The sequence below is a fragment of the Balaenoptera acutorostrata genome, chromosome 9, assembly GCF_949987535.1.
Source record: "Balaenoptera acutorostrata chromosome 9, mBalAcu1.1, whole genome shotgun sequence".
In the NCBI taxonomy this organism is placed as follows: domain Eukaryota; kingdom Metazoa; phylum Chordata; class Mammalia; order Artiodactyla; family Balaenopteridae; genus Balaenoptera; species Balaenoptera acutorostrata.
This window is the reverse complement of record NC_080072.1, coordinates 55,199,245-55,214,175: the sequence shown is the minus strand read 5'-3', so window position 1 is coordinate 55,214,175 and position 14,931 is coordinate 55,199,245. Positions and strand designations below refer to the sequence as shown.

At 52.1% G+C, this 14,931-nt stretch overlaps 1 protein-coding gene across 1 annotated transcript; it reads right to left on the bottom strand.

Moving 5' to 3' along the window:
- Window positions 1-1,468: 1,468 nt before the first annotated feature.
- MOGAT2 (monoacylglycerol O-acyltransferase 2) lies at window positions 1,469-14,591 on the bottom strand. The gene is made up of 6 exons (XM_007194067.2): window positions 14,463-14,591; window positions 9,755-9,933; window positions 4,659-4,863; window positions 4,175-4,349; window positions 3,040-3,239; window positions 1,469-1,623 (listed from the first exon to the last, which is right to left on the bottom strand). Exons 1-6 carry the CDS (start codon window positions 14,551-14,553, stop codon window positions 1,469-1,471), a joined length of 1,005 nt encoding a protein of 334 aa, XP_007194129.2. The 5' UTR covers window positions 14,554-14,591.
- Window positions 14,592-14,931: the final 340 nt, after the last annotated feature.

Below are 14,931 nucleotides of genomic sequence, written 5' to 3'. Positions count from 1 at the left end.
CTCTATCTCAATAGAAATTTGCTGCACAAAGGCCTAAACCTCAGCCTCCTGTTCCCTAAACCTCACCTTGACCCTGACCCTCCCCAGTACTTCTCACCCACGTGTGCCCTGCCCCCTCCCTCCTCTCTGCTTTGCTCGCTCAGCAGCTCCCGTGTTCCCGCCTCGCCTCCTCCTGATCCCTAGCAAAGCCCAGTCCGCCTGAGAGGGTGAGGCTGGGCCGGGCCACGTGGCTGCTGGCAGAGCTGTGCTGGCTGACCCCTGTCCCACCCGTCACCCGCAAGCTGTGTCATCAGGCTGGGCCCCAGCAGGCTCTTTGTCCCCGGTGGATAATGATGCCTGAGAACTTCTCCCAGGTCAAAGGGCAGCCTGATTTCAAGAGGAGACTGCAGCTCTGCCCATCCCTGAGGGCGTTCATTCTCTGGCTGGTCTGCCCAGTGTCTTTACATAACATCCCCCTTGTTTCCTACAGAACAGGTCACAGGAGGTAAGCTGGAGTTGACTGTTCAGTGAGGAAGAGGCGACATGCCATTCTCTGGCCCATCTGATCCACCATCTGGGAAGGGGAGACAGGGCAGCAGGGCTGGGGGGCCAGGCTGGGGGACAAAGGTGAGGCTTTGACCAGTGCTCCCAGGTGGAAGTGGGGAGGATGAGAAAAAAAAGTAAAATAGAATCTTTCATTTGATGAATTGACATTTATGGAGCCCATTTTTTATACCAAGGTCAGGGCTGAACTTACAAAGGATGGAGTAGGAGTTGCCTCATGGAGCCCTCAGCCCATGTGACATCAGAGCTGAGAGTCAGAGGTCATCCTTGTCACTCGGGGAAACTGAGACTCAGAAAGAGGGCGAAGAAATCCGCCCCCGGTCATTCAGCTGGTGACAGAGTGCAATTCTTCTTCCCTACCTTCTGGGCCCCTCTGGCTGCCATTTCAGGGCTCAGAGGACTCAGAAACTCAAAGGTGCCCAGGGCGAGTGCAGGGGCTTTGTGGCCTCGCCCTCCTCTCCAGCTCAGGGAGGGAGGAGCTGGGACAGGCCGGATGCAGGACGAGGGAAATTGTAGGAGAAGGCTGCAGCTGGTGGCTTCTTGCAGCTGTCACTCAAGGCAGAGGAAGAAAAACCTGGTAATTTTTCCTGCCCACTGAGTGACAGGACCACAGGGGACGGAGAACACAGACATTATTCTCTCCCAGCATCTCTCCCATTTCTCAGGTGGGCAGACCAAGGAGAGGGCTCCTTGCAGAGGGGTCACAGCAGGAGTGCAAATCACCGATGCCAGAGTCTGGTCTCCTCTGCCACGTTGCCAGTTGTGACTCGGGGCCTGGCATGGGTTAGAAACGCAGGAGCCATCGAAGGCTTTGGAGATGTGTTCAACGGACACCTCCGGGAAACCTTCTGGGATCACAGCCCCTCCCTCTATTCTCCCTAATGCCAGCCCTGTCCTTTGGGGCAGCCCCTCCTCTGGGGAGGCACTAGCAGAATTCCAAGTGTTGGTCACTGGGGACGTTGTACTTGAGCTTGTGGGCTTCGAAGAGGTTGCTTAGCTCCTTCATGTAGCGCTGGTGCAGGTTGTCCACCTCTTCCTGAGAGGGACACGGTGTCTTCTGCACCTCGATGGGCGCCCCCACTGCAAGACACAAAGGAGTGAGGTGGCCCAGAGCAGGAACCACCGGAGTTGCAGGGCACTTGGGGTTCACACCACAATGGTCTTCGGTGCAGGAAAGTGCTCTTACTGTCTCACTTTCAATTCTATTTTGGGTGATAAGTTCTAAGATGTTAGGGCAACTCCAAGATTCTGATATATTAACAATACCACCAGCTGGCATTTACAAGCAATATCTCCTATAATCGTCCTAACAATCCTATATGGATAGAACCTGCTATTATTCCTGTTTGACGGGCCAGGCAATGAGGCTCAAGGAGGTTAAGTAACTTGTTCAAGGTCACATAGCCAGGAAGAATCAGTGCCAGGTGGTAAGCCCTGGGGATGTGCTCTTAACCTCCAGGCCAGGTGGTTCTGAGAGTCTCAGATACCGTGATGGGAAGCGCCTGTATGTCTTGGGGGGAGGCAGCCCACAGCCCAAGCGCCCTTCTTTCCCCCTCTCTCTCCATGCTGGCCTGCAGTGCCCCCTTTCTAGGGAGGAATCGGGAGGCCCTATCTACCTCCTTCCTCTGGTTCTGCCTGGCTCAGAAAGAAGCTGCTATGTGTTCTCCTCTTGGGAATGGCTCTGGAGGCAGCACTTGTGAATTATATTCATGAAAATATTACCACACAACCCAGGGAAAGTCATGGTGTAGGGAGCTGACCAAGTCTGTACTCAACTAAGAAATGAGTGGGTGGTTGGAGATGAACAGACCTCTCTCTACAAGCTTTGCCATTGGAACCTAGGTGGCATCCAAGAAGAAAGCAAATGAGCTGTCCAAATAGCTGGAAAGATGGTGCTAAGTCCATGCACTGAAGCCCATGCCCATTATTTACAGGAAAATCCCTCAGGCTCTCTTTCATAGCCTGCTGATTGCTACTTTACACACAATTCTAACACCTGGAATGCCCTTCCCTTGTATCCATCTTCTCCAATAAGCCTTATGAGATCATCTGGTCCGAATTAAACCTTCCTTCTTTGATGTAATAAAAAAGTCAAATAGATCCTGACCAAACCTCAACTTAGTTACTCAAGGGCAGGGTGTTCTTTTGGAAATGATTTAACTTCTCTGAGTCTCAGTTTGCCATCAGTGAAATGGGGATGATAGTCCCTGCCTCCAAGGTTGTTGGAATAACTGAGCTGCTGCATGTAAGGAGTCAGTACAGCGCCTGGCACACAGCAGGTGCTCGGTACTCAGTAGTGGCTACGGTTCTTTGTGTCTCTGTTAGAGTTCTCCTCCCAGACTGCCTTATATCTGCCTGTGTGACTGTTTCCCAGTCTAGAATGTGAGTTCCACAAGGTCAAAGATGTGTCTGGCCCATGTGCATGTCCCCTTGCAGCACACAGCCTGGGCCCCTTGCCCTGTAGGCTTCCCCATCCCAGCCTGGGTCTTGGCTCACCCACGGTGGTGATGGGCTGGCGGTAGGGCATAAGACCAAAGCTGTACTGGAAGACACCACGGCCATGGAAGAGTGGGAGGGAGACTCGCATGATCTTCTGCAGTCGGTTCTGGGTCCGGCGCAACCAGGAGCCAGGAGAGTTGTCAACCTGGTCAAATAGGTCATTCTCCCCAAAGGAGAAGATCGGCACCAGAGCTGCCCTGGAGGGAGACAGGAGAGAGGGTTAGGAGGTGCAAGAAGGTGCAAGCTTGTCACCTAGCTTCCTGCAGGGACCCAGTGACCAGGAATTGGGGTAGAGAACAGAGCCCTGGGCCAGAAGTAGGAGGCCTCTGGTGTCTCCCAGTCCTGCTATGGCCTTGCTTTGTGATTGTGGGCAGGTCCCAGCTCCTCTCAGGGCCACTGCCTGGCAGTTGTAACACGACAGGGAGACTAGAATGCTACAGAGAGTCCTCCCAGATAAAAAAACATTTGCAAACTTTGGAAAAATCTCACCTGCCCCAGTTAGCTTGTATTCTTCAAAGATGATCCAAGGTAGGAGAATAGTTCTAAGCAATGCCCCAAACTCCATTCTCCCAGATCCCCTCCGTCTCAGACCTAATGCAAGCTTTCAGCAGTATGACCCTTGACACTTAGTCCCTTTAATCACCAAATCTCCCTTCTAGACTCTTTTCCGGGTATTTGGGAATGAGACAGTACATCGTCACCAACACAGAATCTTCATTGTGAATGGATTGAAAATCTCCCTGCCAGGGCTTCACTGGTGGCACAGTGGTTAAGAATCCACCTGCCAATGCAGGGGACACGGGTTCAAGTCCTGGTCCGCGAAGATCCCACATGCCTCGGAGCACCTAAGCCCATGCGCCACAACTACTGAAGCCCGGGCACCTAGAGCCTGTGCTCTGCAATGAGAAGCCTGTGTGCCGCAACGAAGAGTAGCCCCCGCTCGCCGCAACTAGAGAAAGCCTGTGTGCAGCAACGAAGACCCAACGCAGCCAAAAATAAATAAATAAAATAAATAAATTTTTAAAAAAAGTCTCTCTGCCAAAATAGGATCTGCATTAATCTCTGCTGTCTTCCCACTAAAATACAATCCTTGCCGATCTCCAACTGAACCGAGAGCCCTCTGCCCCGATACCCGTGCATCAGGGCGAGCCTGACGAAGCCCTTGCGGTTCCGCAGCAACAGCCTGTAGGCTCCAGGCCTGGCGTCCAGTGCCTCCTGGGCGCCCCCGACAATGATGGCCAGCAGGCTGCCACCTCCCTTCCTGTTGAGAATGTGAGTGGCGCTCTCCTTGTCTGCTGAGACCAGCCCTGGGGAGAGGAAGAAGGTCAAGTATGGTGTGAAGGGGGCAGGGATGGTGGAGGAGGTGTGCTCTGGGCTCCACCCCCAAACTGGGAGTTCCCTGAGGACTGGGGCTGAGTCCTCCTCCTCTTCCCGACCCCTTGCCGAGCTCTTTGCTGGGCACGGAGCTGTGGGAAGTGCTTCCTTGGGTCTAGCCTCCTTCTCCACTACACATGTTCTTGGATTAAGTACAGAATTGTTAGAAGTCCTCCTTAAAATCCCTCCTCCATGCCTCCAGCCCTCATCTTCCTGGGCTACCCAGGGGTGGGAAGACTCACCCCCTGACATGATGTAATCCCTGAAGAAAGGGGCCCAGAACCACAAGTTCAGCATCATCAGATGTGGGCGGATGCCGGGGAACAGTGAAGAAAAGCCGGTGCTCTCGGTGCACAGGTTGGTAAAAGCTCCGGCCGCCAGGACCCCATGGGGGTGGAAGCCAGCGAGGTAGTTCCGGGAGGGGTCCAGCTCCACGGTCTTGACCAGCTGCAGGGATAGCAACCTCGTGAGTCGGGGCTGGATCTCAGGCCCTCCCTGATTCTGCCATCACCAGTGTGACCCTGAGCAACTTGCTCCCCGTCTCTGAGCCTCAGGTTCTTATGAAGATGGAGATATGCATTTGAATGCATCTAGGGAGACCGTGGTGCCATCTGTGTCTCTGACTCACTGCTGGCTTCGGACAAATTGCTTCCCTCTCTGGCTTTTAATTTATCAAATGCGGGCATCTGACCCTGTCCCACCTACCTCCCAGGACCGCTGAGAAGCTTAGGTCCGTGAGTGCCATGGAATTACCAAGACTGCAGGACAGGATAATCATAACTGATACATTGAATTATAATTGGTATAGTTCATACACCATCAAGGGCCACACAGGGGTGCCACTATGCTTGAAGAGCCCTATTTTAACAAAACTCCCTATGAGAAAATTTGGTGCTTAGGACCTGGGAGTGAGCATTTGCAAGATGTATCAGGGGTGGTTGAAAGAGCGTGCAGACCTGGAGACTGGCCCTAGTCCTGTTTACCCCGCTGTACAATGCAAATGTCTCCCTGGTGGTTCTCTGCTCCCCCCATGTCAGACCTTCGTTGCCATCCATCCACCTCTTCCCCTGGCCATTGGCAGCTCTGCCCTGGTCTGGTCAGTCCTGCAGCATGGAGGGTGCCGGGGAGACCACTAGATATTGTAGAGGGAGTGGGAGAGGAGAGCTGTTTGTCATTAGCAGCTTCCAGGCAAAGTGGGGTGAGGGTGGAAGGAGAGGAACTGAGTTAACAAATGCTGCTCCCGCCATTTACTGGACAGGCTTCAGTGTGCAAAGATTACTGCCGGGGCAGTGATTGTGTGTGTGACCAACCCCTTCCCCACTCTGCCAGTAACTGCCGGGCCTGCCCTTTAGGAGCCCTGTTATCTGGGAGGCACAGCCATCAGAGTTGGAGGCCCTGAGGCCCCCGGCCCAAGCCCTAAGCCCCTGGCAGGAGGCTCCCTGACAATTCTGCACAGGCCCTGCAATTTGCACTTCCAGGCATGAGCAGTCCATTCCACTCTGGCTCAGCTCTGGCACCGTGAAAGTTCATCCTGTCACCAAGCTGAAATTTTCAGAATGACCCTGAGGATTCCTGTTGCCTTCGGGCCCCAGAGGCCTGGCTGCCCGCTCTCAGAGCAGCCTGGTGAGACCCAAGGGACAGCAATGGGGGTCTGATCCTGTCTGCCCTACCCAAGCTGAACAGCCCCAAATTGTCCTGTCCTTGACCTGGACTTGATCTCTGCAAACCCCCACCCCCCAGTATGCCCTCTGGTTACCCTTGACCCTTTGCAGAAAGGCTGAGGGGACCACAGGTGGAGGCGCCATTGCTTCCCAGATGAGGACAAACCTCTTCCACTCATTCGGTGGGGATTTATTGGACGTGAAAATAAGGACAAGAAGAGATAATTCTGGTTATTCTCATTGGGAAAGGTGTTTCCTTAGGAACACATCTCGGTGTGTTTCTTGAAAAACATACCTGGCTCCCTGCACTGAAGCACTTGCTTGTGAATTCTCTTTCTCAGCTAGTGGGAAAATAATTTTGTACAACCTGTCTAAATGCAATGAGGCAGTATTTATCGATATTACAATTGAAAAACGTAACTGACCTTTTAGGCCAGCAACTCCACTGCTGAGGAATTTAGCTACAGAATTTCTCATACTTGTGCAAAATGACATCTGAACAAGATTATTAACTGAAGCATTATTTTTAGTGATACCAAAACTTAGCATCCACTCAAATGTCCATCAGCGGGGCCCATTTAGACAAATTATGGAACATTCCCTCATGGGCCACTGTGTAGCCATAGGGATGTACGACATAGCTCTTCCTGTCCTGATATGGGGAGATGCCACAATCACTTGTCATGTGAAAAAGCAAGACAATGCGTGCAGAACGTCACCAGCTGTGCCGAGAAGGGTAACAGGAGGTGGAGCCAGCTCCTCCTGGGGGAAACAGTGCCTGATTCTCCACCATTAGCTCTTTAGGAAGGCTAAGGGTGAGGTTGGAAAGCTCCAAGACACAGAGACTGTGCCCTAATGTTGCTTGAAATTCACCACTAGATGCTAGTTCATAAAATCACAGTAAGAGCTGATAGAAGCTCAGGGATCCACATGCATTTGACAGGGAAGGCAGAGGCTTGTGAGTGTGGGGAAGCTCCAGCAGAGTGGGGACTCCTTATCCGGGACCCCCTACCTCCTGGCCACCCTAAGATCCCTGCAGGGCCTGCGCTTTGAAAGTATGTGGAAGAGTAGGAGGGTCTCCAGGGAGGTGGTGGGGTCCAGAATCCGCAGGCCCCAGCGCCACCCCTGCAGGCTCCCAGCCCAGGACAGGCAAGTCAAAGTGCTCATCTTCTCACTCCCTGCAGGCCTCTTGGTGGTACAGCCCGCCCTCTGCAGGTGGTGATGCCACAGGCCTGCAGTGGGCAACAATCCTGAACACTGTGCACGTGGAATTTCTGCAAAACAGGTCCAGTGTCCCACCAGTGTCAGTAGTGCCAGGGTTGAGAAACCCTCCTGGTGAGCTAACTGGCTGGGGGAGGAGCAGGGGGATGGTGGATAGGACAGGCACAGAGCTGCTCAGCCTCATTTTCTGCAGCTGTCAGCAGCTCCAGCTGTAAAGAGAGCCAGATGCTGTCCTTTGGAGGTCGCGGGATGGAGAGCTTTCAGTTGAAGAGCTCCAGTTCTGCGGAATGGCCTGCACTGGCCTCCATTACCTTATCCCTAAAAACCTCTCCAGCCTCATTCCCAGGCGCACCTTCTGCTTTAGTCACACTATTGCTCAGAAACCACGCGGTGGCAGGCTTCTGGGCCTGAGCTTGCGCTCTTCCCTTCGCAGGCCGCCCTTCCTTCTCTGGTGGACTCAGGATTTAGCTCACAGTGTGGAGTGAGACCACAGAGCCAGAATCTACAAAGCTCTGCTTGAGGCCAGAAACCACTTATAGTTTTCTTTGGCTTGGTAGCTGATGTCACAAACACTCTCAGGCTACAGGCCATACTTTCCCATGGAGACTCTGGCCTTCCTGGCACAGAAGAGCGAGCCTGGGAAGAGGAGAGGGAGGGATGGGAATTCAGAATCTCAAAGTTCAGAGGTCCTGGGGTGGGGATGAGGGACTCTGCCCATGACATTCCCATGGCTTCCCTCGGGACCCAGCAAACCCTGCTCGTTTCTGCTGACAAGGTCCTGGGAGGGTACCCTGCAGAGGAAGCAGATATGGGGTCGAGGAAGACTGCTCCCACCCGGGCCCCTCAGGTTGGCTCAACACTGCCCACTCGCTCTGCCCTTCAACATCTATCACCCCTAATGAGCATGGAAGCCTCTGCCAGCCAACTTCCTGCCCTCTGCCCAGCCCCTGCCCTGTTGCCCTGCCTTGCCCTGCCCCATCGCACCCTTTTCCTTTGCCCAGGAGGCCCTGCTCACTGGATGCTAAGGGCTCCTGTACCCGAGCTGTTGCCCAGCCCTTGCTAGTCCTTGCTGGGCCCCAGAACTCTCAGAAGGGAGCAAGGCAGGAACTCTGACTCTGCTGCTGAGTGCCCATGACTTGGCCAAGCTGTTTACCCTCTTTGAGCCTGTTTCCTCCATTCCCTATCGCTTTACCAGCTGGGGGCCTAATTTCTGGAGGGCCAGGAAGAGGTGGGGCTCCCAGACTGGGGTGGGAGAAGCCATGCAGGTGTGAAGGGCAGAACAGCCGGTCTCTGGGCTATCAGAGTCCTCCCTAGACCCATAGCCATGCCCACATCTCCCCAGAATCCCCAGCGATTCAGTAAAATAATAAAAACTACTAGTTTACTGAGAACATACAAAGTGCTTTACTTGCTGTCTCATGGAATCCACACAACCCAATGATGTATGTGGCATCATCTCCACTTTACATATGAGGAAACTGAGGCTCAGAGAGACTGTATAACTCACCCAAGGTCACACCACTTGTATGTTGCAGAACTGATAACAGAACCTAGTCTGTTCAGCTCCAGAGGCCACACTCTCTCTGTTTCTTCTCTCCTGTTTCCAGAGGAGGGCCACCTGCCCCTGTCTGGCACCTCTCTGAGTCCCCATTGCCTTCCCCATCCTATCTGGACAATAAATCATCCCTGCCCAGCTGCTTATACCCAAGAGTTTAGTCTGTCTGGGATTCAGGAAAGGAGCCAAGGTCAGTTCACTCAAATCAAGGATTCTGCTCCACTCAGGACTGAATTGGGTCCAGGGTCAAGGGTCCAAAAGGCCATGAGGTGCCCTGAGTCAGAAAGTCAGAGATTCAAAAGCACTCAACTGGGAGGGATCAGTGTGCTCACGGGATACATTTGTAAACTAAGATTTAGAATGGGGCAAGGCCTTGTCCAAGGATGCCTAACATACCAGAGTGAGGGACAGAATCTGAGAACAAGTTCAGGGTCCTCTCCCCTGTCCCTTTAAACTGACTTAATGTACAAACTTTAAACCAGTAAAAGAACTTTGTACGTGAACTTGATCACATCCTTGTCCCTCTCTAGGGGTTAGTCTCCTCCTCTTATGAAGTGTGGGGCTAGAGGGTCTCTTAGGACCTTAAGTTTATTACCTTCACCCCCAAGCATGGCTACTGAGGGGTTTATACCTATAAGATACACATGTGTGCCACACTACATGGCCCACAGAGCTCCTTCAAATCCTGTTCATTCATCAGTCCTCATACTGGCCCCACATCCCTGCAGGTGGGAAACCATGGCCAGACAGAAGCTGGACTCTTCCCCAGGCCACATAGTGGTGGAAGCCCGCTCCTACCTCCCAGCCCAGTATTCTGCTCACTGCACACAGGGCCACACTTCCCCACGGACACGTGGGGCACTACGGTCCTGGCCACACCCCAGCCAGCCCCATTACTCACCGAGACGGGGAAATAGTCCTTCATGTACTTCCATATGACCCAGCGCCTTGAGGCCTCAATGCGCCTGCCCCCCTGCCGTGGCTTGTCTCGGTCCAGGTACCACCAGGTTGCATACAGGATACTGAAGATCCAGAATCTTGTGAACAGGAGACCTATGAAGACCACAATGCAGATCTGGGCTGGGGAAGGAAGCAGGAACCATCAGTGGTCAGAGGGGTGAAGGAAGGATTTCTCCCCCTATGCCCATCACTAGCAGCACTGTCCTGTCCAGCCCTCACCCCAGGGAGAAGGGGTTGGCCTCCCCTGCCTTCAAAGAGGAAGGAATGCACCCATGCAGTGTCACACTGGGAGCCTGGATTTAAAGCCAGGTAGGCCTAGCTCCAAACTCATTTTTTCCCACTGCACCAGGCTGCCTCATTCACTCCAGTCTTCCCCCTCCACCTCCTCTCTGTCCAGTTAAGCATCTGTATTCACCAGGTGCTCAATAAATGCCTGGGGGAGAAGTGACTAGTTTAACTGTTTCTCATTTCCACCCTTTGGGCCCTCAGAGAAAAAGGAGACATTCTCTCTGCCCAGCCCTCTCTCTGTCCCCTCGCGCCCATCTTTCCATAGATAAATCCTGCCAGATCCCGCCTCTAATTAAAGTCCTTCCATGGTTTTCTCATAACTTTAAAAACAGCCCATGTAGCTCAGCCTGGCATTCAGGCTCCCCACGGCTGGTCTGATCCCCCTCCGACTCCGGCCTCACTCACCCACATGCACCCCATGCTCCGGCCACATGAAACTGCTCAGTGTACCTACACTGAGAGACTGAGTTCCTTCAATCTCTTAGCTTTTGCTTATGCTGCTTCCTCTTCCTGCCATGCCCTTTCCTGGTGAAGGAGGGAGGAAGGAAGAGGCCAACTTGTGGCTGGCCCATGGGTTGGGGTGCAGCATGGCTAGGACCAGGCCAAGTGAGGAAATACCTTCTTACCTATGATTCCAAGTCCCTTGCTGCAAGCTAATCCTGGCTTCATCTCAGGGTCAGGAGGTCTGTGGGGCTGACCCTAACCTGATGCTAATGGAACATCATTCCCAGAGAATATTTCTCCCTCCCCATCCCATTCCTTCCACTCAACACCATGCACCCACACTCTTAGAAATGTCAGCCTTCGGTTGTATTGCATCTGAAAGTGGGGTAGACTGGGTCTGTCATTCCTGGCAGGCTTCCAGGAGAAGGGGACTTTTGACCCAGTCTGAACAGTAGTAAAATTCATAAGCCAGAGAAAATAGGTTGGGGCTCACAGATGTTCACTTTACACAGAACACCTATGTGCCAGGTGTTGGTGGTTCAGCCGTGAACAACAGAGAAAAATTCCTGCCCTCATGGAGCTGACTTTCCAGTGCTGTGTTTGGGGGCACTTGTTTTGTTGTTTTAAATTTCTATGGTGGTAAAATATATGTAACATAAACTTTATCATCTGAACCATTTTTAAGTGTACAGTTCAGTGGCATTAAATTCATTCACGTTGACCATCGTGACCATCCATTCCCAGAACTCTTTTCATTTTCCCAAACTGAACCTCTGTACCCGTTAAACAAAAACTCCCATGTCCCCCTCCCCCAGCCCCTGCCAACCACCATTCTCTTTTAGGTCTCCATGAATTTGATTAGTCTACAAACCCCACATAAGAGGAATCATAAAATACGTGAGTGTGTGTGTGTGTGTGTGTGTGTGTGTGTGAGAGAGAGAGAGACTGGCGTATCTCACTTAGCACAACGTCCTCAAGATTCACCCATGTTGTTGTACGTTTCAGAAACTCCTTCCTTTTTATGGCTGAATAACATTCCATTGTGTTATTTGCGGCATTTGCTATACATTCATCCATCAATGGACCGATGGACACTTGGGTTTCTTCCACCTCTGTACTTTATTTTAAAATAGCATTGAATTAGTTACTAATAATGAAAAATGGGGAGGCTTCACACTCAAACCCATTCATCTGGCGTCTCTTAAACAGCCAGAAGGAGCGGTAGCCCTGAGTCACTGCCATCGCAGGCAGCTCCCCTCCAGGCATTTCCCCTCCTTCCCAGGCCTGCTGGCCAATGGCTGCTGGAACCCATTCTCTCACATCAGCCTCGTGATTCCTGGAGGATTCAGAAAAAGGACGAACCACACTCCTGGTGAGTTGATCACTTTTTTGTTTGCCTTTAAGTTTTTTTAATAAAAAACTTGAAAGGGAAAGTTGCAGAAGAGTGGGAATGAAATGCCACCATTTGCATGAAGAATAACATGTCCACCCTTGTGATGCCCATGCATAGAGGATGGAAGGACACCTGCAGATCTGGAGGGAGGAGGCAGGTGCCAGGAGATAAGGGATAAGGATGGCTTGGCAGTTGACTTAGATTTTATCATTTTTATTTACATAACAAATATTTAATGTGAGAAAATGATAAAGAACCTCAGCTAGGACTCTCTGCCCTTGGGCAAAATCAAAAGTCTATGTGGGTCGCTCCCCCTTTCAGAAAACCGCCTGTAGAGAATAAAACCGAGTTGTTAATAGTGGCTCCCTGGAGGGAATTCCCTGGCCGTCCAGTGGTTAGGACTCCGCGCTTTCACGGCTGCTTTCACACAAGCCACGATGTGTACGGCCCAAAATAAATAAATAAATAAATAAATAAATAAATAAATAAATAAATAAAAATAGTGGCTCCCTGGAGGGTAGGATTTGGGGAAGTCTTTCACTTTTAGGATACCTATTTTGTTTGGATGTGTTACAACAGCACATATTCATTTTTATAACTAACATTGCATGTTAAGGTTAGGAAAAAACCCACACAAGAGGAACTTGCACTTGACAGAAAGAACTCTCCACCATCCCCCTCACCCTGAGGTCACCTTTTAACTCCTGTCAGCAGGCAAAACCCAAACTTGGGGATCTTTTCAGTCCCTTAGGAAGGGAGACACCTTGTAACACCAAGGGGGAAAAATGTTAAGAACCCACTTTACTGAGACCCAGAGAGGGTATGCAAACTGGCTAAGGTCCCACAGCAAGCTAGTAGGCTGGGACCTGGCATTCAATTCTACTCTTTTGTCTACATCATGCTCCCAACATTCATTCATTCAACATTTATCAACACCAACTCTTCTAGGAGCTGGAGATGCAGCTGAGAACAAGACCAACTATTTGAATGGAGCTTACCTTCTTCCTGTGTGGGTGTGTGAATTATAGAGGAGTGGAAAGGAAACAGAGTAAACATGTAACCCACTGTAAAGTATTTGTTTCTGGGCCCTGAGTCCTCAGTGACAGGTCCTGGTTGACCTCTCCGGCCACTTCTTTGCCCCTCCCCAAAATGCCTGCTCTATGTCCAGCGTGAGCCAGCTGTTCACAACATGTGTGGTGTTTACTCCCCCACTGGAAGCCCTTACTCTCCTGCCAGCCTGTAAATCCCACCCTGTGGACTCATCTCCTAAGTATCCTTGAAAAGGGGCCCTTTCTTTCCACCCACTGCCAGACCAGGGGAGGCAATCTTTTTCTTAAAGGGCCAGATTGTAAATATTTTAGACTCTGAGGCTATATGGGGCAACTTGGAGGGTATTACACAGGCACATAATCATTTGAATTATGCCAACATTTAAAATGTAAAAACTATTCTTGGCTCATGGGCTGTACAAATGCAAAAGCAACCAGTGAGCTGGATTTGGCCCATGCCACATAACTTGGGGACCCCGATCTAGCTGGCGGCTACTACCTGCTATTGGTCTACGCCCCACACCCCAAACACAGCAGATCCATAGACTTCAGGCACTGAGACCTGTCCCACACAGATTGGACCTTGTCACTCCTGTACCAAAAAGCTTCCTGGGCTCCCCTTTGTCCCCAGGATAAGGGACAAGGTACAAGCTCCTGCTCCTGGCACGAGTGGGCTCAGATCCCTTTGCTCAGCGACCCTCCCTCTAGCTCCAGCCCCAGCGCTGCTTGACCTCCCCGTGCTGCTCCTGACATTCCCAGGATCCCGGGCTGGGCTGGGGGTGGGCACGGACAGTCAGACACACTCCTGCTGGGAAAGCTCTCCCAAGGCCAGCTGGGCAAGATGTCCCTCATCCCCTGTAATCCCCGGGCCTCAGCCCACCTGGCTCTGGGCCCCCAGTGCCCCATGCCCAGGAGGCAGCCTACTTGTCGACTTGTCGCCTCCTGCCCCTGCTCCACACCTCCTCCCATGCCCTCAGCCCTCTCTCCTCCCTCTGCCGCCTTCCCTCTCCTCCTCTGGCAGTAGGAGAAGCCCAGACCTACAGCCTTGGACATTTAAGGCAATTAGCTTCTCTGCTCATCTGTGGAATGGGGTAACCGGGGATATTTTAAATGTTTTAACAACCCTTAGGGCAGAGACACAGGTCAATCATCAGGGATGCTAGGGGCAGGGAACTGGAGGCTTGCTTTAGCTGTAAAATTTCGGGGAGCTTCTGAGAGAGGACATGGGGTATGTGTATGGTATTTGTGTGTGTGTGTGTTTGTGTGCGCGTGCACGTGCATGTTTGTGTGTGGGTGTGTGAAATGGCTATTGACCAGTCTGTAAAGAGTACGCCCACAGTTTAACGCCAGTGTAGTGGCCTCAGTGTACAGGCTGAACACTAGCCCTGGGGGGAGCAGTCCCTACCCAGTCTGGCGCCAGCAGGTGAGATGAAGAATCCCATGGCCTCCCGTCCCCCCAGCCCAGCCCGCCTTACCCAGAGCCAGAAAGGAGAAAACCCACTGCAGGACCACAAAGGTTTGCATCCTGCGCTCCCATGGCACGGACAAGGGTGCAAACTTCACCATGCTGTCTCTTTGGTTGATTCCGGTGTCTTCTCTGAGCTCTGCTGTGGTCTGAGGCACCTACTTACTGGTTTTTGCTGCTGCCAGAGGTTGAGTAAGCGTTAGTGGTTGGGGAGGAGGGTGCCCCACCCCACACTGCCCAGCCCAACGCCTCCCTGCCCCCGCCCTGGCAAGGATCTGTTTCCTGGTAGAAACCTTTGAACCCACTTGCCCTGGAGCCAGGTAAAGGAAGGAGGAAGGCAAGGACATTTGCCTCCTCAAGCAAAACCTTATCTGCCAGATGCCTTTCTCTGTTTGCTTGAATCTTGCCCTCCACTTGGCAGGTAAAGCACTGAGTATAGGGCAATCCTGTCCCTCTTCACCTACCCAATGACATGGCTG

Bases quoted from the DNA above. Each gene is read 5' to 3' on its own strand.
- MOGAT2 (XM_007194067.2), bottom strand. From the start codon at position 14,553: ATGGTGAAGTTTGCACCCTTGTCCGTGCCATGGGAGCGCAGGATGCAA. The intron at 9,934-14,462 runs GTAAGGCGGGCT...TTCCTTCCCCAG, and splicing joins TTTCTCCTTTCTGGCTCTGG to CCCAGATCTGCATTGTGGTC. The intron at 4,864-9,754 runs GTGAGTAATGGG...CTATCCCTGCAG, and splicing joins AGGACTATTTCCCCGTCTCG to CTGGTCAAGACCGTGGAGCT.